General features: G+C 47.1%; 1 protein-coding gene and 2 long non-coding RNA genes across 3 annotated transcripts; 1 reads left to right on the forward strand and 2 right to left on the reverse strand.

Moving 5' to 3' along the window:
- The first annotated feature begins 1,344 nt into the window (after window positions 1-1,344).
- LOC117184741 (uncharacterized) lies at window positions 1,345-2,588 on the forward strand. Its single transcript, XR_004470192.1, has 2 exons — window positions 1,345-1,870; window positions 1,916-2,588. It is a non-coding gene; the product is annotated as an uncharacterized lncRNA (long non-coding RNA).
- A 1,498-nt stretch (window positions 2,589-4,086) lies between these two features.
- Window positions 4,087-20,665, reverse strand: Dora (zinc finger SWIM domain-containing dorado). Its single transcript, XM_001354661.4, has 8 exons — window positions 18,689-20,665; window positions 11,833-12,075; window positions 11,596-11,759; window positions 11,205-11,515; window positions 6,301-11,106; window positions 5,891-6,229; window positions 5,678-5,827; window positions 4,087-5,601 (listed from the first exon to the last, which is right to left on the reverse strand). Exons 1-8 carry the CDS (start codon window positions 18,951-18,953, stop codon window positions 5,535-5,537), a joined length of 6,345 nt encoding a protein of 2,114 aa, XP_001354697.4. The 5' UTR covers window positions 18,954-20,665; the 3' UTR covers window positions 4,087-5,534.
- A 694-nt stretch (window positions 20,666-21,359) lies between these two features.
- On the reverse strand, window positions 21,360-22,762 carry LOC6901323 (uncharacterized). The gene is made up of 4 exons (XR_001452744.2): window positions 22,551-22,762; window positions 22,280-22,489; window positions 21,678-22,204; window positions 21,360-21,609 (listed from the first exon to the last, which is right to left on the reverse strand). It is a non-coding gene; the product is annotated as an uncharacterized lncRNA (long non-coding RNA).
- Window positions 22,763-23,258: the final 496 nt, after the last annotated feature.

The following is a 23,258-nucleotide window of genomic DNA, read 5'->3' on the forward strand; positions in this document are numbered from 1 at the left end:
GACGGCTATCTCTCCCCAAAATATCGATTTCTTCGTCCATATTTCACAACAAATCAAATGATAGCATTTCCATAAAGCCTATGTTCGATTGCTACAAAAAAATGTCCTATTTCTAAGAATTTTTCTTGTAATATATAGATGTATATATATCTATGCATGTGTATATGTATATCTATGTATATAATATATATATGTATGTATATTGAGTGATCTACTACTGGTAACTTTCATCATCATAAGTATTTAAAGTATGAGGTAATGCTTTATTTCCGACTTAAGATTAACGTGAAGTATAGTATGCCCGTGTTTGTCTGTAGTTGTGTCTGTGTCCGTATATGTATATATGTATAATTTGTGCGGATCCCAACAGGGAGCTGATTTGCAGAGCGATATAGCCGGACCATATCCAGTCCCCCATCAGCTCCGAGTGCACCAGTTTTCGTCTGCATTTGTCTGTGTTTAGTTGTGTGTGTGTGTGTGTGTGTGTGTGTGTTGTGAGGCTATATACACTTTGCTATGCTGAGATTCAGATAGTCTTCTATATCTATGACTGCATCTCTTGGGTTTGCTTTAAGGTTAATGTGGCTGCCTAAGGTATTGAGGTACCCACACATATCGAGTGAATTTGAGGAAAGGAGTTCCCGGAGCGAATATGTTCACAAATAAATTGAGAACATTGAATATACATATGAACTTTTTTAAAGTGATAAAGTCCCCACAGAAAATAATGATCGCTTTCACGGAGGCTGGTGACATATATCGTATATCCTGAATCCGGGGTCTGACTTTTTTGAATAACAAAACAGCTTGGGGAAACCTCAGCTCACTCCACTCTCAATGGATGGTTTTACTCAGATTTACTCAGTTCCTAATCTATGAGGGGAGTTGGGAAGGTTTCGAGGTGAGTGGGGATTTCTGGTGGCTATACCTACTATTTATGTGGAATTGGTTCACTACGCTTGTGTAAAATATGCGCTAAATGTGATCTAAAGGCTAATCGGCTACGTTAACATTTGGTTTTCAATTATTCATATTTTTGTATAAAGTTTTCCATATACTTTTCCTGCTGCTTTTCACTTATTGGTTTATTTGGTGTTCTGTCTATGGCTTTCGTTCCTTTAGTTTAATCAATATTTTCCGTGTCTACCTCTACGATTACTACTTTTCTGATTGGGATTATAGCGTGTATAATTTACAAATATCGGTTAAACAAAGCTGGGTGTATCCGGTTCTCGTTAATCATTTGGTTTTGAATTGTTTTGGTTTTGTTTTTCATGGAAAAAAGTTAACTATATATGTATATATATATAAATATAAATATATATGTCGATCTATATATGTATATATAGAGTTTTCTCTCTTTTTTTTAATATAATTTAAAAACAGTTATGTTACTTATTTCAATGTACAGATTGCATTCGTTTTTTATATAGAAATAAACCTATGTGTGTTGATTCTTTTAATATCTTCTTTCTTTTCTTTTCGTTTCGTTTTAATATTTATTTATTTCGTTTCTCATTTATGTTTTTATTTTTGCCTGTATAAAACTTTCCCCACTAAATGTTTACAGCTTACTTGATTGCTTGCCGATAATCCGAGATTCGATCTTGCTTAAGTATTTTATCCACATGTTCTCTGGAGTGGTCTACGATTTTATAAAAAAAAAACACGAAGGAGATTCACAATATTTATATACGATTTTTTTTATTTACAATCTCTAAGCAGGGACTGAGGACCGAGGACTGAGGACTAAGAGGATGGCCAGGGCCTCACTGGTCCACAGATCGACCCTGGCGCAACCTTCGCGCTAACGGGGGGCTGGTTTCGGTTTCGGGGACTCGCGATACTGTATTCCTAAATATATAATGTAGTAAGTATTATAGTACATATAACTATGACACTACGCAATCCTCAGGACAGTGGCAGTTTCTTTTATAGTTTTGTTTCGATGCTTTTAAGGATGGTTTCTTATGGGATGATGGTTGGGGCAGGTTGGGGGTATTGGGCTACTGCTTTGACCAGCACAAGCAATCAATGAAATGGACCGCAGTCTGATGATGATCCTCGCTAGTAAAGGGGCTTTGTCCCGCGAAACGTAAATAAAAGATCATTAACTCAATAAATTCCAAATGGATCAGATAGAAATATTTTTGTGATAAATTTCTTATAAATTGTAATCACCACAAAATGTGGCAAAAATCTGGAGTAAATTCCCTCTTAAGCTGTGGAGTTTTTAATTTACAGAAATGTTAAGAAATTGCATAAATAAAATAACAATGCTAACGTTAATAAATGTTTTACATTTGAGCTCTGTAAATGTTTTGCAGTTTTCGGAAAGGTGTAGTTTTGGTTCCCGAATAAATAAAAAATTAATGTGTGACAAATAAAACAAACTTTAATTATTTTGTGTTTTTGTTTTTTTTTCGCTTTTTTTTTGTTGCGTTTTGAAATAAATCCAAAAAACCATATTTATTCAAAACTGCATTAGGTGTATATATAAAAATTTTTTTTTCCATCTTTTTTTTTTTGGGCGTGTATAAATATAGAACTTGATGTTTTTAAAAAAATATTTATGTTTCATAGACATAATAAAAAAAAAGCATTGATAAAATTCAAATGTATTTAAAAAATAAACACAATTGTAAAGCAAAAAAAAAATTGTTTTTTTTTGTTTGATTTTTGTGGTTTTTTCTTTTTTTGTTAAATTGTATAAATAGAAAGTTTTCTGCTGCTCTTTTTTTTCCACCTAACAAAATTCTAGATCAATGTGTTTGCTTCATCAACAAAAAACTATAATATAATTTATATATTGAATATGAAAAAGGTAATGTCTATAAACTATAAAGAAATCTGTTTAGATTGTTTCAGTATTCAAATCTCGTCATTATCTTGTGGCCAGAGACTGACAAACAGGTCCAATGAGTGTCTGCCTGCCACCGGATAAAGTAATATAAGTAGGCTGAAGAAATAGCGGCAATTTGTCTTAAATATTTGCTCTCCGCGGGTTCTAATACTCCCATATAGATAGATGTACATATTTATGTCCTGCCGGCCCTACGATGCGCTCAAATTTGTTGTTTAAATCTTGACAAAGCAATTTCCGCAATTAAGCTGAAATTGTTTTCGAAAAGATTTTCAAAAGATATTCCCAGGACTCGCAAAAAAAATAACAACAGGGTATATTTAATATTTGAAAATGTATGAAACTGGGCAGAATAACGCTTTCCCCGCCAGTCTCTCAACAAAACTGTCCCCGTAGATTGCCAGATGATTATACGAAGAGCTGAATTTTGGAGACTATGAAAGCTAGGAACAGCCCAATTCGATGTTTGATTGAAAGTCTCGTGGAATCCAATATTGAAGGTAAACAGATTGTGATCGGATAATTATTACAGCCAGAACGGAGAGAGTTCTGGAAATTGAAGCAAGGAAGAGGCTTTGCTTTAATGGTTTTTTGATATTAGAGCAGTTCGATTGGGTCCTACATTCTCTGAAACCCATCGTCAGCTGACAATTTATCTGATAGTGTTTATTTGTATTGAGATCTGGCCAAGTCTTTTGCTGCTGGGGTGTAAATATTTAAAACAAACTGCTCAACTGCTCCCCAATAACGTCTTCTACTACTTCGATTAAACACGGATTGATTGCATTAACATTGTTTATACTATATACATAGAAGTATATCGAATATATATAGAACTATGTATAGGTATATATATGTTGATATTGTTATGCCAGAAAAAATTTGAAAATCCTAAACATTGCTTATCCACAATACATTAAATATATATAAAATTTCGTATAAAGTGTTTTGTTTTTCTTTTTCCACTTATCCTATAGATCGTAAAATTAATAAAAAAATAAGGTTTAGGCTTAAATTAGAGAAAATTACTTCTGATTCAAGATCGAAAAATAATAATATAAAAAAAAAACACATACAATAAGAAAGATATATACGTGGTTAGAGCTACAGATAGTAGAGGGTAGAAAACTATTAGATAGATCGTCTATAAATACGTTAGTTTAACTGAACACATTCTCAAAAACAAAGTCATAAAGAGTTCCGTCTTCTCTTTTTTCGGTCTGTTTTTTGTCTGTTTTCTGTGGCTTTTCTTGTTGTGTGTCTGGGTGTGCGGTTGTTGTTGTTGTTGTTGTTTGTTGTTGTTGTTGCTGTTGGCAGATTTCTCAGTCTAATATATCAAACCCACACACATACACACACACAGATACGAACCACACAAAATCTGTAGTTAATGGATACAAAAATTCATACGATACGATTACGAAAGAAATTCGAAATAAACTCGAACTAAAAACTAACGTACAAAATTATATTTAACATTAACTAAGTGCGGTGGTTGTTGTTTCAGAGGGATGTTTGTGGGCTGTTTGGGGGACTATGGGGATGTGGGAGATTTGGGTTCAGGGGATTTTGGTGCCTTGGTGGTTTTTGTGGGCGTCACCGGGTTATCATCCGAAGCATCGGCATCAGAAGCATCATTAGCAGCGGCACCAGCAGCACTAGCAGGCCCATCATCAGAAGAGGCAGAAGCACCATCATCACTAGCCTGTCCCTCGCCTGTCGGCAGTGGCAGTAGCGGCGGACGACGTGCATTTCCTGCGCTATTGGGTTGGGGCCTGCCGCATGGGCAGGCGGATGCGAGTGCGGCTGCGGCCGGATGCAGGCGACAGCAGCCGGGTCCTTGTGGCCACCACTGCCAAAGCGCTGGAGGGATGCGATTAGGCGCGCCAGGGGCAGCGCCGCTGGCACGTTGTTAAAGCTGCTGATGATAGTGACTGAGGGACTGCAGCTGGTACTGATGGGGGTGTGCATGGGGCGCCAGCGGGTGGCCATGTACATGGTTATGGTGGTTGTGTGCATGCTGTGCCAGCTGTCGCGCCACATTCGCCGCCTGATAGTAGGACAGCGACTGATAGGCAGCGTGCACGGACGCTGCTGCTGCTGCCACTGCAGCGGCTGATCTGGGTATTAATGGCGGACCCACCATCGGTGTGGTTGTTGTTGGTGGCATTGGTCCACCTCCCAGAAGGGGTGGACGCACATAGCCCTGTCCGGACGGGGCTGACGTTGTTGCTGTCGATGTTGTGGCAGCTCCAGCTGTTGTTGCTGCCGCAGCAGTTGTTGTCACCGTTGCCGCCGCTGCTGCTGCTGCTGCTGTAGGCGAGGCTGTGCTGGTTGTGGGCGTCTCCAGTAGATAATGTAGTGTTTTCCTGTGTAGGGCTGTTTTCCCTGCTGCCGGATCGTTGCTGGTTTTGTTCGTGTTACTGCCAATGCCGCTACCGCTACCGCTGCCAAGGCTGTTGCTGGTGGTCGCTGCTGCTGCTGTTGTTGATTTGCTTTGTTGTTGTTTTGCTTCTGAACTGCTGCCTGCATCTGTATTCGATCCCGTTGTGGTGGCTGTTGCAACTGTCGTTGTGGTGGTGCCGCCGGCCGCCGCCGTTACCGCCGCTGCGGCCGCTGCTGCTGTTGCATTTGCCACTGCCGTCATCAGAGTGCAGGAGTCAAGTCTTTGTCATTTAGAATTGCTTTGGAGCGCCGCATTGATCTGTGTCCACAGTTCCTTCTTGCAGGATTTCGATCTGTCACACAAAATAAAAAACCAAAAATTAATGAGTACAAAACTTTCCTTTTAATCCCCAATTCGATGGAACCCACCTCTTGATGGACTGCAGCCAGTCCTTGAACTGGGCACTGCCCTCGGGCGTGATCTGAAAAGCGGCCCTGGCGGCCACCACAATGCTGGCAAACTCCTCGTAATCCCCCTGCGTCAGATGATACAGCTTCTGGTGTATGCACTGGATGTACCTGAAAGAAAGAAACGCACATTCAGAGATCGGGTGTTCCTGGCACTCCCTGGGGTCTACTCACATCTGCTGACACTTCTGCACCAGCGGCGTCAACGCCGAACGCAGATGCTGCATCACCAGCTGATGGTTATTCCTGCCCAGATAGTGGGCCGACTCAATGGCCACGTCGTGCAGCACAAACGGACTCACGATCGAGTTGACAGCACAGATGCAGAACTGGTGGAGATACTGGGTGCCCAGCTTCTTGCTGATCCTCAGCAGCCACTTGACATCCTCGCCGTATGGAGGATTGCGGGCATATTTGGCCTGCGGACGATCATCGTGAACGCGTCGCGCCAGCGTCTCCATGGCCAGCATTCCCACATTGTAGGCGGCCAGCAGATAACGCAGCTGAGTGGATCTGTGGAAGAGAGAATATATACATTATACATTTGGTCGACATATTCCGCCAGTGCACGTATGGACACTCACGTGAATTGATGTGGCTGACGCTGTCGCACTTGCGGCTGGGAGGGAGGTGGCTGCTGCTGCTGGGGCGGAGGTGGTGGCGCCTGCTGCATGAATGGATACACGGGATGTTGATGCTGATGCTGGCGCATGGGCACACCCACGCCCACTCCAACGGGCGGACCATTGGGCGGCGGCGGAGGCGGCGGTCCGTAATAGCCTTGCGGTGGTCCCATCGGCGGTCCTGGCGGTCCCGCCTGCAGGGCCTGATACGCCTGTGGCGGCAGTGCCTGGAAAGCGCCCGGTGGCGGCGCCTGGAATGCTGGCGGCGGCTGGTGGCCCTGCACCGGATGACCCGGCGGCGCCTGGCCAGACATCTGCACCTGCTGTTGCTGCTGCTGCTGTTGCTGTTGCTGTGTCGACGGCTGCTGCTGCGGCTGCTGCTGGTATCCGGCGTAGGCCTGGGGCGGAGGCGGTGGACCCGCGGAGATGTACATCTGCATCTGGCTCGGCGGGTAGCTGAGATTGTGGTGATGCGCATATATTCCCTGGCAGAAGCTGTACGGCGCATACGGAGCCAGCCCGATGGGCGCCAAAGCAGCCACGCCTACGCCCACGTTCACTCCGACGCCGGGCTGGAAAGCCTGCGGCGTGTTCACGGATGTGACAACGGGCGAGGGCACCGCCACAGAAAGGGGACCCGCTCCTGGCCCTCCGGGATTCGACATTCCCAGCTGCTGTTGTTGCTGCTGCTGCTGTTGTTGTTGTTGCTGCTGTTGCTGCTGCTGCTGCTGGGCCGCCGCCTGCTGTTGCTGCTGCTGCTGGTGAGCCGCCACCTGCTGCTGCATCTCGTGCTGCTGCTGGGATTCGATGAGGGCGCTCAGGCTGACCGCCGAGTGGTCCATGGGGTCCTCGTGCTGATCGTGCTCGCTGTTGTTGGGAGAGACGCGCATATACAGCTCGTACCAGTAGCGGGCCACCTGGAAGAGCACCTCCGGATAGACGCCGCCGCCCTTGGCTGCCGTTTCGACGGTGAGGCAGGCCCGCTCCAGCATGAGATCGCTCTGCTCCTTGCACTGCAGTATGGCGCGCTGTATCTCATTGGGATTGAGGGCGGCGGCATGCGGCAGGACGGACAACGCCAGCTCGGCGGCCGGATACACCATGTTGCTGTCCCAGCCGCGTGAGGCCCGATCTGCCATGCCAGCCGCCTCGGGCGGCGTCAAATGCGCCTCCCAGGTGTCTATCAGGAAACTGATGGCCGGCGCCCCAATCTCCATGGCCTGGCCGAGGATCCAGGAGACGTGCGACGAGTACGTGCGCGACAGCCAGTTCGGGCTGACGCAGTTGTGCAGCCCGAGGGCGTACAGACCCAGCTGGAAGGCGCACATGTGCAGCGCCCGATGGGGTCCGTGGTGGTTCTGGCTGGTGCTCGCCTGCGTAAACAGCGAGGTGGAGCTATTGCCGCCGGCCTTTGTCAGCACGTTCTTGGCCAGCTCGAACATAAAGTGGGCGCTCGCCTCCGAGGGCTGGTTGGGTATCGAGGGGTAGGCCCGTTTGCCCTTGTATCGGCTCTCCTTGCTCCGGCCGCTGCTGTTGCTTCCGCCTCCTCCTCCGGAGCCATTGGGATTACCATTGGGATTGTTGTTGTTGCTGTTGCCGCCGCTGCCAGAGGTGCCGGCATTGGCCCCCGTTCCCGAGTTGCCGCCGCCGCCGCCCGCCTGACCACCGCCTCCTCCTCCGCCGGGGAGCATGCCCTGGCCGGACTGGCTGCCCGCACTGCTGATGGCCATGCTCAAAGCGCACATGCTCAGCTCCAGTTCGGCACTGGTCGAGCTATGGGGCCGGCTGTTGCCACCCACACTGCCATAGTCCGCCGGCAACAGTTCGCAGAGATTGACAACGCCCGAGCCGGGATTACAGCTCGATGCTCCTCCACCTCCACTGCAGCCAGAGCCTCCACTGGATCCTCCCCCATAGTCGTGCTCCTCGCGCCGCGAGGGTTGATTGCTGGGCGTCCGCACCGGGGGATTGCTGGAGTAGTAGGCAGAGAGGAGAGGGGCCTTCAGCAGGGTGTGTATATCCCTGTCCAGCAGCTTCTCCATGATCTTGGCTATCTTCCGGGGCTCGTCCTTGTAGTGGTAGAGCAGGGTCAGGGCCAGATCGCCACGTTGTCGTCGCGTTCCCTCGCACAGCAACGGATGCTCTGCCTCGGAGACATTGGCCTTCAGCCCCAGAGCGGCCACGGCGGCCTCAAAGCCCAGATTCTCGTCGTTGTTCTGCTTGTAGAGGAGCAGCCGCGAACCGCAGCTGACCAGGCTCTTGTTAGGCAGCGATCCCGCCACCGAGACGGAGCTGGAGCCCACGGTCTGCTGACTGAGGGTGACCAAAGCATCAAAGATGAAGGTGGCCAGATTGATGGGCAGCAGGGCCTCGCCGCGGGTCTTGAATGTGCCGCTGCGTAGCTGTTCGGCCCGCTCTCGTATCACCTGCAGCTCCGCGGCGGCCAGGGGCAGGCGCTTGAGGAGAGCCAAAATGTCCGCCTCCTGGTTGGCCAGCTTCACCTCCAGCGGCTTGGTGCTGGCCGGCGGTCGAGGCATCTCCAGCGCGAACAGGCATATCCGGAAGCCGATGTGATAGTGCTCCGAGTTCTCCGACAGAACCGTGCAGAGGAAGGCGCACTTGGACAGGGTGGCCGAGGCCACCACCGTCAGCTGATGGGAGATCGGATTCACGTTCTGCTTCTTGCCCTTCCGCTTGGGCACGGGCGGCAGCTCCAGCAGCAGATTGGGGGGATTGGCCAGCATCTGTTCGGCCAGACGCACGGCCAGTATGCACGCCTCCTGGCCATGGCCGTGAGCATGCAGTCCCTCGGCCCGGGCCAGCAGTATGTCCCACGCATCCTCTGTGGGCCGCACATTCGAGAAGATGTGCGGTTTGTCGTGGGCCACAGCCACGGCGGCAGCCAGGGCACGGGCCGCTGCAAAATTGGAGTGGGAGACGCTGCTGCCGCTGGGTGGGTGTGGATTCATCGATGCTCCTCCCAGTCCCATTCCCATTCCCAGTCCTATGCCCATTGCCATGCCCATGCCGATGCCGATCCCTGCTCCTGGCAGGTGAGGCGTCTGCACGGCTGCCTGTCCCATGGCTGTGGAGCCAGAACCTGCCGCCAGTGCCGCTCGAGCCGCTGCCGAGGTGCTGGGCACAGGCGTCAAATCGCCTCCTGCTGGTATGGGCACTCCTCCGCTGCCAGATGGCATGGCTCCGCCTCTTCCCACCGCTGCATGGGCGAAGTCATCGCTGCTGCTGCTGAAGGACTCGTCCTTGCTCAACCTTCGGGCTGGCTGCTGCGTCGAGGAGCCTCCTTCCACAACTGCCTCCTGTCCGGCCATCAGCATGGATGAGGTGGAACTGTTCGAGCTGCCCGAAGCCGTCGATGCCGACGAGGATGACGATGCCGACGAGGTGTCCGAGGTGGAGCAAACTCCCTGCTCCCCGGCACCACCCACACCGCCGGGGCCTACGCCACCGCCGGGCCCCAGGCCGGGCTCGTCTTTGCTCTGCTGGGAGACGGCATCGAAGCTGCTCTGCGAATCGGACTCGGTAAGGGTCGACTTCTGGCCGGGCACAGCCTGCGCCGGTGTGCAATAGTTGTGGCTGCTGCTGTTGTCGCCTCCGAAGTCGTCGTTCTCGCAGAATCCCTCGCTGCTGGCGCTCGAACGGTTGCCATCGGCACGACCAGCACTTGCTGGTGCTCTTCGCACGCCTCCTCCTCCTACGACGTTCGGGCCCGCTCCCGATCCACTGGCTCCCGCCGAGCTGCTCGGCATTTGCTGCTGTGCGGCATCGGCCTCGCCATTGGACATGCCACCTCCTGCTCCAGCACCTCCTCCGTTTACTGCCGCCACTCCTCCCACGCCGCTGCTGCCACCTGCCTCGGCAGCAAGTCCCAGACCCGCGGAATATTGGCGTCCCGCTCCGGCCAGGATGGGCGACTCGATGGCAGGACTCGCATACAGTCGGTCGCGGAAGGGTCGATCCAGGCGCTGCTTGAAGGCACCCGGATGCAGGCCACCGGATGCATGCTCGTTGGAGGAGCTAAAGTAGTTGTAGTGCTTGTTGTTGCTCATCAGGGCCTGGGTGGCAATGAGCGTGCCCGGGGGAATGGCTGCACCGTCGCCCTTGATCTCCGTGTGCTTGAAGCAGGTGAAGGGGGAGTAGTAAATGGGATTCGTGTCGTGGGTGTGGGTCACGCCCGGTATTTGATAGTCCTCCCAGTCCAGATAGCACGCCTCAATGGCCGGCTTGAAGCCAATGAAGAGCTCCGTGTCCGAGCGGGAGTTTATCTGGTGCTTGTTCGTGTACGAGGAGGGCATCATGCGGCTCTTCACCACCCGATCGAGTATCTTCAGATGCCAGGCGGTGAACTGGGCATGCAGCATGTCCCGCTCGTCCGGCGCCAGGCCGGGATTCAGAGCGGCCAGCCGCCACAGGGCCACAATCTCGTCGCACAGCGAACTGCACGCATGCTGCAGGGCCGTCGAATTCGAGTGCGTGTTCGAGTGCTTACCCCCGCTGTGTCCATGGGAGCCCATCATCAGGGCCAGCTTCGTTTGGAACCACCATATGAGTATCTGGTCGCAGGCCATACACTCCTCCGTGATGATCTCCAGCAAACGTACCGCGTTCCGATCGCACCGCCTGTACATCTCCCTCACAATCGACAACAGATTCCACATGCCCTCGGGCTCTCTGCCCCGCAACGGTCGCAGGAGTGAGCTCCATTCGGCCGCCGCTGGGGGAGCCGAATTGGTCAGATAGTTGACATCACTACAGAGACAAAGAGAAAGCCGATGGAGATGGGCAGAGGGAGGGGGAAGGGGGGGATTAGAGCCTTTCTAAGCGGACTAAAAGCGTTCGGATTATACCTGAATACAATCGGGGCGGGCAAACAGAATTTGATGAGGATCCGCTTAATGTTGTTGTGCAGCGTCTTCTCGTCCAGATACCAGCTGGTTTGGTCATTAATCGATGCCCCCGCCGTCGGATCTGGGGCCCCGCACACCGTATTGATGGCCGTCGGCTGGGCACTCAACAGCTCGTCCAGGAGCCGCTGGGCCGTCGGCAGAATCTGCTGCGGCAGCTCACTGATTAAATATTGGGCGAACTTTTGCAGCTGATCCCTTTGGAGGCGTGTCAGGGACTCGGAGACAGGGGCACGCAGGCAGACCTCCTGCGGCTGTAAAGCGAAAAGACGGGAGAAAGTCAGTTTGGGCGGGTATCTGGAGGATAACTGTCGTGCAAGATGGGGACACTCACGCAATGGATGCGATGCAGACAGACTGCCACCACATGGGAGCACCAGTATGCCGACGAGGTGCACGTGCAATTGCAGGAGGAGATGCGACGCCGGTCAAAGGTCACCGCCACATTAAAGTACGCACGCGGCGTCTGATTAACCACGCTGGCCGACAGATGAAAGCCTGTAAGAGCGAAAGCAGAGCCGTTTATCAGAGTGTTCAGAGCAGGAAGCCAGCAAGCCAGATCCTTTCTTACCTATCTGCAGGGGATCCTTGACAGCTCGCATGCGAAACAGTTGATCGCCCCGATTGAACTCATCCGCCGAGCTATTGGCCAGGCAGGAGTACAGCCGTATGTCCTCCTCATTGTCCGGGAAACTCCAGAAAGCGATGCGCAGCTGCAGTTGCTCCGGCACCGGCGGATAGACATGCTCCACCAGCTCGAACGGTATGTAGGAGGCGACACAGCGGGCGGACAGTTCGGCCAATGTGGAAACCTCTGTGGAAAACACAACACAAAGAAACCGAAACTTAATTAAATGTGTCCAGCAAACCAAAATTATACCTCAGAGAGGGAAAAAGAAATGAAATGAAATGAAATGCCTGTCGGACAAGTTCTAGAGATTAAAGGACACCTCAAATTACATTCCACAAGATGATGGGGGAAAAGGATCAAATGAAATGAGAGTGCCGAAAGCAATTACGCTTGAACTCAAAGGGAATTTTTGTAAGCTTTCCCCCCCTCCAGCAACAGTGGTAATTATTGCATAGTATTTTTGAAATATCTTTGCTCCAGTGAGACACCCCCCCTCGGCTTACACTCAACTGGAGGGGAGTGGGAGAGTTGTAGTTCAAGGAAAAACCCAATGCAAATGGCCATACGTATATCGTTATTTTCCAGCCCATTTCATGAGTCGCAGCAATTCAAGGACATGGAGGAAATCCAATCAAATTAAATGAAAGATTATGCTCATTGGTGGCGTTGCCACCCAGGGACAAGCAGCTGTAAATAAATGCTCTCTTCACATTGCAATGCAAATGAATTGGAAAGGTCAGCATTATACTCTGGCGAGAGAGTATATGGTATCATTGATTAAGGAGCATCAGAAATGACTAATTCCACATCTCTCTTGCTCACGCTCACTCTCACTCTCTCACTCTCTCTCTCTCTCTTGGCCAATAATTAAAGACAAACAAAGCGGGGTAAAGCTACACGCACTCTCTCGCACACAAGACAAGACAGAGAGACAGACACACATACATACATATGTACATATGTATGCACACATGTCAGACATTTATTAATTAAAGAACTTTTATATGGCGCACGGCCAATGACCAGGAGAGCCCAGAGCGCAGTCCGAGGAGAACAGAGAGCATAGAGAAGAGAGCACAGAGCAGAGGAGTGCAGAGGAGTGCAAAGCAGTGCAAAGAGAGAGGTCAACAACGTGCTGGCTGTCGCTGCTTCTTCGCTGTGTATGCACATACATACATACATGTGCGTGCGAGGGAAAACCTTCTTGCACGTATGCACGCCTGGCTGTGTGTGTGTGTGTTTGCGTGCGTGCGTGAGTATCTTGGCCACGCATTTTTAGCCCTCTATTTGTTGTCGGTTGTGCTCCTCCTCTCTTTGTGGACGCTATTATTGCAGCAAAATTGAGTTGTAGATAAACAAAACAAAATAAAATTCAAAAATTCAATGAATTGGCATGCAAATAAACAAATGCAAAAGGCAAATGCTACCGACGACAGAGCGGTGCCCGCGGGGGAAGCGAGCGAGACCAACAACAACAACAATGGCCTGCATTTTAAAGGTCTCGTTCCCATTATTTTTTTGTTTGCTTTAAAGCTCAAAAGCAAAGCAAAGCAAAAAAAACGCAAAAGCCCACACGAGCAAATGCAAAACAAAGAAGCGACACAAAACAGAACTGAACTGAAAGAAGAGAAGTTTTCTTGTGTGCTTTAGCATAAGGAGCGAGGGGAAGTGCAGCAACCAGCAGCAAACAAAAAAAAAGTTCAAGTTCGCCCACGCAAAGAGAGAGGGTGGAGGCTGATTTAGAGGAAGAAAGAGACAGAAAGAGGCAGTCTAAGCGACAGAGAGCCGAGTCATCTAGAGAAGAGCGTTTAACATTTGACCGGAGAAACCAGATCCGAAAGCTTTCACTATCATTATGGGTTAATGGACTCCTCTCCAGCCCTTGGATACCATCCATGAGCCAGGGCTCTCCTAACGGACAGGACTAGTAGCAACCTTACTTCTCATTTACCAAGACTCTGCTCATATTATGTAAAATAGAACTGCACATCTATTCTATTAAATACTCAACAATTTTGAGCAAGTAAAGCGTAAATCTATTCTATTTTAAGGGAAAAATATGTTTGACAATCGCATATAGGAATCTATCGGGGTTAAAAAAAACAAAAATGGTTTACGCAACGAGTAAAGCCACTTTACAGGCTTTTCTGTACTGCATGTGTGCACTTAATGGGAGTATTCAAATTAAAAATCATACCACTTATTCACATGAACCTTTCAATTACCATGATTACATGGGCAATCCAAGTCACTAAGAAATTCGATTAGAAAAAGTTTTTGTTCGAAAATCCACACGCGTTAAAGCACAAAAATATATTAACCATCCTGCAGGATACAAAACTAAAACTCAGTCTCTCAGTCGAAATCGATTCGGTAATAATAGCTTTTCCATATAAATTGCGCAGTTGGGAAATAGTTCAATTACAGTTTTCTATTGAGGATGTTAGGCGTAATTGGCTTACGGAAAGGAATATAAAAATTATGAAAATACGTTCAGAAAATACAGAAATTTCCAAATCGATGACACTTCAAAAAAATGCATAAATATGTGCCATTAAGTGATCGATACTCCGATAAACTGGCTGTGGTTCGCATTAAATGTGGCCATAATAAAGCTGAATCGACAGCACTGAACAGCTCTTTGTTTTGTTTGTTTGTTTGTTTGTTTTCTTCCCCTCGTTCGTTCTCATTTTTCGGTTTCGCTCTCGCTCTCGCTCGCGGTCGGGCAAGCTGCAAACCAGCTCCGTTCGTGCGCCGTGACGACGTTGGCTGGTGTCGTGGTCGTCGCTTAATTTTCAGACACTTTGGCACCATTTTATTCAAAGTCATTTTCCGCAAGCGTTAACTTATTGCTCATGCCTATCCCTCCTCATATACGGATACGGAGACACACCTCATACCCCCATAAATATAAAAATAATTTCTGCTTTACTCATTTCAATTCCATTTGCCTCAGCAGGAAAATAAATGAAACAACAACGGAATGAAAATAAAACAATTAAATGCATTTGTCCGATGAAAAATCGACTTAGCTAAGGCTGGGGCTGGGGCCATCGGCTCGGATGTTAATGGTGATTCCAATATCCCAATGAGTCACACAAATTTGATTGAAGAAGGTTTAATAACCGATTCGTTTGTGTTTCTTTCAGCTGGTTCAAGGCTATTGCTTCAAACAGGTTTGTTTTGTATTGTATTCCGTTCCCCTCTTTTATATGCAGGTACTCTGCTGACTCTGTTTTCCCCCCACCTTCCCTATCTATTTGAGCTCGCCTCTGGTCTGGTCTGCTCTGCTCTTTCCTTGCTCTTGCCCACTCCTTCCTCTTGGCGATTTTTCGTATGCATTTCAATTTGTTTTCCATTTGCAACGAACAAGATATGTAACAATCATAGTACTCGTAATAATAAAAACAAACCTCATGCTCCAATTATTTTTGTTATTACGGAACGAATTCCCCAAAACAAAGTTGGGCAAGAGGTGCTGTATGCTAGATTGCTAAAGTCCGATTGTGCATCCGTCATGTGTTGAACAGCCATCGACGGCGACGTTCCCTGGCCTCCCAGATAGTAGTAGTCGTGCCGAAAATGATGCTCGTCCGCTCAACATATCCCATATGGTCTAGTGGCTAGGACCGCGTTCTGACCCTCTCCCTAAGGGCCGGCATTCGATTCCTGGTATGTTTTTCAGTTTTTTTTTAATGTTCAACAAAGTTTTTTGTGTTGCCTGCATGTTTCGGGTTTTGTCTGTTGTTCGACATGACAAATTCAGGTTATACAGAACAAAAAGTTTGGCTCGAAAAAGAAACAAAACAAAAAACAAAGAGAAAAAGATAAACTAAGGAAAAAGAGGTCAAAATGCAAACCATCATTTCCATGGTGTGTGTGTGTGTGTGTGCCGTACTGTGGTGGATCTGGTCTGTCTTGCATATGCTCGTGTAATTGTTGGGACTGCGGAAGTGCATGAAACTGATATGCACAGCGAAAAGTATGAAAAACTGAATGCATTCCCGTTGGGTCGAGCGAAACTTAATTCGAAATTGACACACACAGCCCTCGACCCACTAATTAGATGATGACATGTGGCAACGCCAAGCACTTAACACGCACACATACTCGTAGGCCCCCGACTAACGCAGAGTTGCACTGTCAGCAATGCAGCGTGACCGATACACGGTTCATTTGGGGTCGTTACATATCGACAAAAATAACAATATCTTGCATTTTGAAAAGATATAACTCCAGCCAGCCTTCAATAGAATATAATAAAATATCTGAAGATCCTCTGGGATCTATTCAGGGTTTATTTTGGTACTTTTGTAAAAACCAGTATCTTTATGTAATGAACAAATATGACTTTTGAAACATGTTCATTCGTCTCTGGCTATACAAATTTGCAAAAGAAAATATTTATTTACTTAACCCTCTTCAGACCCTATAATCGGACTGAGGTTCGTCTAAGGCGATAGTTTTGTGGCAACAATATATAAGAATACATATATACATAGATCAAATCAAATCAATTGCTTTCCCTGTCGCTCCTTTTCACGTGATCAAGGCTGTCTGCAAAAGGGAGAATGGAATCGTTCATGTCGCTGTATGTCTTTATTTTTTATTACATCCCCCTCGGGCAGGTGTTGGGTGTGCGGTGCGTTGTGGTGGTATCCTTGAAAAGGTTCTTTGACACAACACAATGAAGCAAAGGAGCAGGCAAGGAATAAGAAGATGGGGGAAAAAGAAGATAAAGCAGACGGCATCGGCGACGTCAGCGTCACTGCTGGCAGCGACATAATTTTGAAGCAATTTTGTTGTTTCTTTTTGCGTTTTGCGGTTATTGTCTTTCGAGCATGAAAATGCAGCTGGCATTACACACACACACACACACTCACCTAGAATAGAGGATGGACGAATGAAAGGTGTATTTTAAAAGGTAAGGGCTTTTCTTTTCCACCCTCACTCTTGCTCTCGTTCAGCGAAAATATTTTTTGGGATTTCACCAAGTGTAAATACACCTTTGATGGATGATAAACTCTCCATCAAGGTGTCTTAATAAAAGGAAAAGCATTCATGCTCTCCTCGCTTAAGGCCCCTATCGTTATCGTCTCAGCGCATACCTCACCTTGTACTAATACACCATGCCATCTGCTAAACTGCACGAAGATGCTTTCAATCTTTTTCTCTCTCTTTCTGTGTATGTTGTCCTCTCCCCAAGGCTACTGGACGCTCTCTACAACAATCTTACAAAGAATCAAACGAAGGCAGAGGAGCTAAGAGAGAGACGACCAGACGAGCTAGCAGCGCCGTCGTAGTCGCAGCCGCAGTCGCAGCTAAAGATTACATGCTGATAATGCTGCTGCGACGGCGCACAGGATACAAGATAGAGAGTGTCAGAACGTCGTCTCTCTCTCTCTCTGTCGCTCTCTTTCTCTAGCTCCGAAGGGCCCAAAAACACACACACGCGCACACACACAGTCGAAAAATACGTAATAAGCCACAAGACAAGAAAGGAAACAGAAACAAAATACGAGGAAAAAAAAACGTAACTAACAAAAGTCGTGATTTTGACTTTAGCGATAAGCAGGCGAGGACATTGGACGGATATGTCTGGCCGGTCTGTTTCTGTACTTGTTCTGAGGCAAGAAGGAAGGTAGGGCTCAGACCCCAGACCCCAGAACAGGCAATACCATTGCAGATAATGTAATTGTGCTTGTTGTTGCTCTTAAGCCAATTTTACACAATTTACAAAAGAGCGAAGAAAAGGTCATGCGTATGATTTCAGACAGGCCAGACAGACAGAGCAGTGTTGCCAGATCAACGACAAAACCGAAGAGAAAAACAAGGAACAGGAGTTCCTATTTTCTCGTCCAAAAACCTAAACGAGCATAATATATAATTAATAATAAATATAATATTTAATAAGCCGCAACTACCATTCGATTTTCTTGACATCCCATACAAAATGTCATCAAACTGGAAATCCTAGAAATGTCGCTCATGAGAAAAATAGCCAGATAATAAAACCAACAGAGGATCGTTAAAGATATTTTTTTTTTTGCAGCCCCCTCCCTCTAGGTATTATAACTGCTGCACGGAAAAATACATAGCCTTTTTCAAGCAGAGATTAAAAGTCTCGCGTACCGAGGATTTCGCGAAGGGTCGGCCCGGATTTTTTTCTATGCATGATTTTATGATTATATGAAAGATTATATGAACATTTTTGTTCTACTAATAAGCATGCTTAAGGTAGACAAGGGTCTATTTTGACATCTCAGCGATTAGAACTGCGATTGTCAGGCTTTTTGGGAGCAGTCCAACTACAGAAACAACAAAAATCTGTTCAAGCGAATGTGCCTCGTGATGCACACGCAATGCATGTTGTTTTTGCAATTCTCCAGCATGCTCCTCTGTAGAATTGTGTTGTGTGTTTCGACACATTATCGTCATTTTTGTGCTGATTTAGATCGTTTTAGATTGCTTTCTTATTTTTGGGTTGAGTCAGCTGTTCAGAGTTCGGTATTTCACTAAGGCTATATAAGGCTATACCTCTGTTTTCGAATAAGAAAACGCAACTAACAAATTTGTAGCTCTAATTTAACGCTCACCAAATATAAATCTTTACGCAATAAACATTTTTTAAAAATTCTTCTGTCCTCCCAAAACTACAAGATACTACATTTCTGAGAAAACCCCCCAAGTTGTGTGTTTTTTATCTCGGGGTGGGGGGTGACCATATTATAGTTAAAGTATTGTCTTGAGGAATTATTCAATCCACTCAGCACCGAAATAAATAATGTCCACTCACCATGATATCTGCCGCAGGCTGACATCGTTACCATGGCCGAACTGCTTCCGCCCGGTCCACAGGAGCCGGGAGCGCCGGCTCCCATTCCGCCGACCGTTCCAAATGGTGCCATACCCATGCCGAGTCCGGCCCCAGGTCCGCCGGCTGCATTGGTGGGCTTCTTCCAGCCGCGCCAATTGTTGCACAACGATTCGGGCTCTGAGCTCCAGCTGCACAGCGAGTCCTCCTCGAAGCGGATGGAGTCGTCGAAGCTGAAGCGGTCCATTTCTTCGGGATTCCATTCATTGGCACCGCCACCGCCTACTCCACCTCCGGCGTTTGCTTCGGCGCCAGCGCCTGCACCTCCTCCGTTGCCACCGCCACCGCCGGCACCACCGCCGCCGCCTGCTCCTCCGCCATTATTGTTGTTGTTTCGGTTAGAGCCAGTGGCCACTGAAGGACCTGCGGGTCCTCCGTCCCCTCCTCCACCGGCACCGGAGTCGCCTCCTCTGTTGTTGCTGCTGCCGCTGCGATTCGCCAGCGTGAGGCTGAGATTATATTGATGTGTATGGGTGTGGGTGTGGGTGTGAGTGTGTGCGTGTGTGTGTGTGGGTGTTGCGGCCCTGCTCCGCTGTTTCTGGCTCTATTTCCCGTTCCTTTGCTCCGAGCGCGCGTTTGTATTCGTGTGATTTTTGGAGCTTATTTATTTTATTTGTTAATTATTTTATTTTACTTGTTTAATTTATTATTATTATTTTATTTTTTTGGATGGATGAAATTCTCGAATCCGTGAACGCTCAATTGCAATCGTGTAAAAGGCGAATATTTTGTTGAGCGTTTTTGACGTTTTCCTCTATGTTTTTTTGTTTTACTTTGCCTTTTGCTTTTTAATTAAAATTTTACATTCCTTTTACTTTGCGATGTTATTTTACCGTTATTGTATATTTTGGGGCTTAAGGATTCTTTAAATTGATTTAAAAACTATTTATTTTTCGTTTTATATATATACAAAATACATTTATTTCGTCGACTGGGGCTCTGGCTCTGCCTGTGTCGTCTGCGTCGACTGCGAGCGCGACTGCGATTCCCACTGCCACTTCTGCTGCTGCCTCTGGCGCTGCTGCTGCTGCTGCTTCTGCTGCTGCTGCTATTGTTTTTTGTCGTTGTTGTTGCATGTGAATTTTTCGTACCCCCCACTGAAGCAGTGGCTGGGGGAGAGAGCAACACCAAACCAAAAGACAGAGAGAGAGAATGAGAGAGAGATTTGACGACGACGACTGCCAAAAATAAGAATGGTCGCAGGAGAGGAGGGGAGAACAACGCCAAAATGGCCAATTTGTAGGGGAATCGCTGTTCGACCGCTGCTCCGTTTCACTCTTTCCACACACCACACCGTACACCGTACACCGAACACTGCTGCACCGCACAGTACCGCTCCTTCGACCACTGCCAGGCAACCTTTAATTATTTTTCACTTTTATGCTTTGGCTCATCTTCGTCGCTCCTGTTTTATCCTGCTGCCTTCACTCACTTTACGTGTGTGTGTTTCTGTGTGAGTGCCTCTTTACCGCGAAACCTGCGCGCGCTCTCCTTCTCTCTCGCTCACACGCTTGTCGATTTTCACTGCCTTTTTGCCTGCTTTCTTTGTGTATATGCGCTGCGCGTTGGTTTTGCGTGAGTGTGTGTTGTGTGTGAACGAAATGCGTTCAAAGAGAACGTTGAGAAAAAAAAAACTTTTCCTTTTGCGTTATTTTGTCCCGTTTGTCCATGTCAAGAAATTGTTTTTCAACTGCACTCAGCACTTAATTGTCGTTCCAATCGATGTTAATTAGAGCTAGAGTTACGATTTGTTTGATATAACACACACTTTTTGAATATTTTTACACGGGACGGGCTTTGTTTTTTTTTAGGCCATCGCAAAATAGAGCTGTGTGCACAGTGTGACCGCGGATTTATCGTTAAAATATACCGTCCGACCCTCCGAAATACACCAAAACATACCGTTTTATTTCGTAAACATACCGTACATATACTGACTAATTCAAGTTATATTTTACATATTTCTCGATTTTGAAATTCCGTGGAATATTACTAGCTAGATAGAACTCTCAGCCCTACCCTTATATTTTTATCCGATTAAAGAATCAATTTTCTATTCGACTAGTTTGTTTTAAGTACTTGAATTGTTTTTATGCTACGGCGATTGCTGTTTTTGTTCCCCAACAACAATATAGCGTTTCGTTATGATGAAAAAACGAACTTAGCCCACTTCAGCCCCCTCTAATTAAATAGTTTAAAAACTTGAGGTACATAGCTGAAAATATTAACGATTGTAAATTCTTCTTGTAGATTCATCTGAATTTAAAAATAAGAACGCTAGCTTTCACCTGAACTGCGCTGAAATTATTAAATATTCATTATTTTTCGGTGGAAAATTGAAATACCCCTTTGGCTTATAATAGGTTAATTGTTCTCCGTCAAGGATTGGAAACCATATTGTCCTTTTGTTTTGTTCCGTCGAATATTATTAGTTAGATAGAACATTTAGCCATACCCACGTAGTTTTATACGATTATAAATCTATTTTCTATTTGACTGGCTTATTCTAAATACTTGCTTTATTGTATTTTGACTAAAACAAGGTTTAAACAAAATAGTTCAATAAAAAAAAAGTCGTAATGATGCTGGTACATGTTGTGTGTAAGCCGTAGTATAGGCCTATGTACATATGTATGTACATATACCCCAATTTCGTTTATTTCATATGAAGATTTTTAATTATTTTTGACTATTCTTACTGCTTAGAGCTCGATTCTGTCTCGGTGCGCGAGAATATCCGAGTCAGGGACATGCGCCGCCATGAAAAAAAAAATATGGGGAAAATCGTCTGCACCATCGGCACAGTTCCAGCCATCGCAGAGCAGGGTGGCCGATATGCAAAGCTGTGTGAAGGTGGAGTAGAATATTGTTAGTTTAAGAATTTTGACAGATATTGTGTCTTTCCACTCACCTTCCTGATGGGACACTGAAAGTCTCCTGGCCGCTTACAGCAGTCGACCTCATCGTGGCCATTATCACAGTTGGTGGTGGCATCCCAGACCAGAGCCTTGTCAATGCACTCGACTGGCAGCTGAACTGATCCACCGACATGTGGGACATCCCACTTCACATTTGGGCCTCACATTTGGGCTTCACAGCGCCAGGAGCCGGGTGTGCTGTCCTTGTTCATGTCACTGCTCCCGCCACTGGGGCCGCCACTGGGGGCCCCAGACCGGATACGCAGCAGTTCTCCTTGTCCTCCAGCATCATCAGATGCTGGGGGCACGAGCAGACGTCGCGCGCTCTGCGTGCCAATGGCTATGCAGATGAGAAAACACTTTGTGCTGCTGTGCAGACACGTGTGGTTATGTGATCGGTGATCTGTGGCAGACGCTACAGCTCCGCGGAACGACGCTCACTGTTGAAAGTGATCCGTTCCACTCCGGTCTTGTCGTCCAGCCAGTACACAAGTCCCTCCACGGCGGCAATGTTGATCACCTGCGAGATGTGCATCGAAACAAGGGAGCAGGGGATTACACATGTGTCCAAAGGATATCCATATTCGTTGCTTACTTGTTCCTTTCATCGATTCGCTTGCCATGGGCATAGTAGATCATATCGGACTGTTGATCCAGGGCCAGCGCCGTGACTCCTTCCAGCTTGTAGACCAGCCGCTCATTGCCATCGACTAAATGATTCCTGGATAATGGCCTGTAGGCTGTCTACATCTGTCCAGAAGAGCAGACACGCCTTCATTGTGTGCACGGCAGTGTTGCGAGGCTTCTACGAGTTCGTCCAGAAAATTAAAAGGGGCAACGTTTTAGAATAGGAGAGAGAGCTTTACCTGGCCCGGATATTCTTGCCGGACATCGGCAGCGGCACATTTAGGTAGACAGTCGTAGCTGGGGGGATGCAGGGCACGCACTTGGCGAGGCCGACCTCTGTCCGGCTGTCCATCCCCTTTAAAGGATGCGCGCCCCGGCGTTCAAACTAAATCAATTCCCAGTGCTTCTTCTTCACCTGTCAGAGATTTAATAACAAAAAAAAAAAAGAAGTGGGTCAGACCGGACCGCTTGCTTATTTCCTCATAATGTGCTGTTAGCGCAAAATTGTTGCGGTACGGTCACACTGTTACTGTTAACGCAATGAAAACTTTTTACGCAATAAGGAAGATTTTAAACGTTGGAACTTTTGTTGCTATGGTCAAAATAAGAAATTTTTATTGGGCAAAAGCGAAAGCAAAAATGAAGATATGATATGAAGGTAAAACGAAATTAATAAGGACCCTTGCTCAGATTTATATGTTATTGAAATATTCATGCATATGATTAGTGTCTTGTATATAAATCCCGATCCCGATACCTACTAATGGTCTCTGTAGGAAGACACTGCTGCACAATGTCGTTGAAATAGCTTTAAACAGAGACTGACACTAGTCAGCAATAATTAGAGTGGATTGCGGACATTTTCTCAATTATATAAAATCCTTTTTATAGGGTATGCAATGTTGCTTGCATGTTGCCGCAACATGGAACGCGATTTTTGTTTCGGC

Source organism: Drosophila pseudoobscura, chromosome X, assembly GCF_009870125.1.
Source record: "Drosophila pseudoobscura strain MV-25-SWS-2005 chromosome X, UCI_Dpse_MV25, whole genome shotgun sequence".
In the NCBI taxonomy this organism is placed as follows: Eukaryota; Metazoa; Arthropoda; class Insecta; order Diptera; family Drosophilidae; genus Drosophila; species Drosophila pseudoobscura.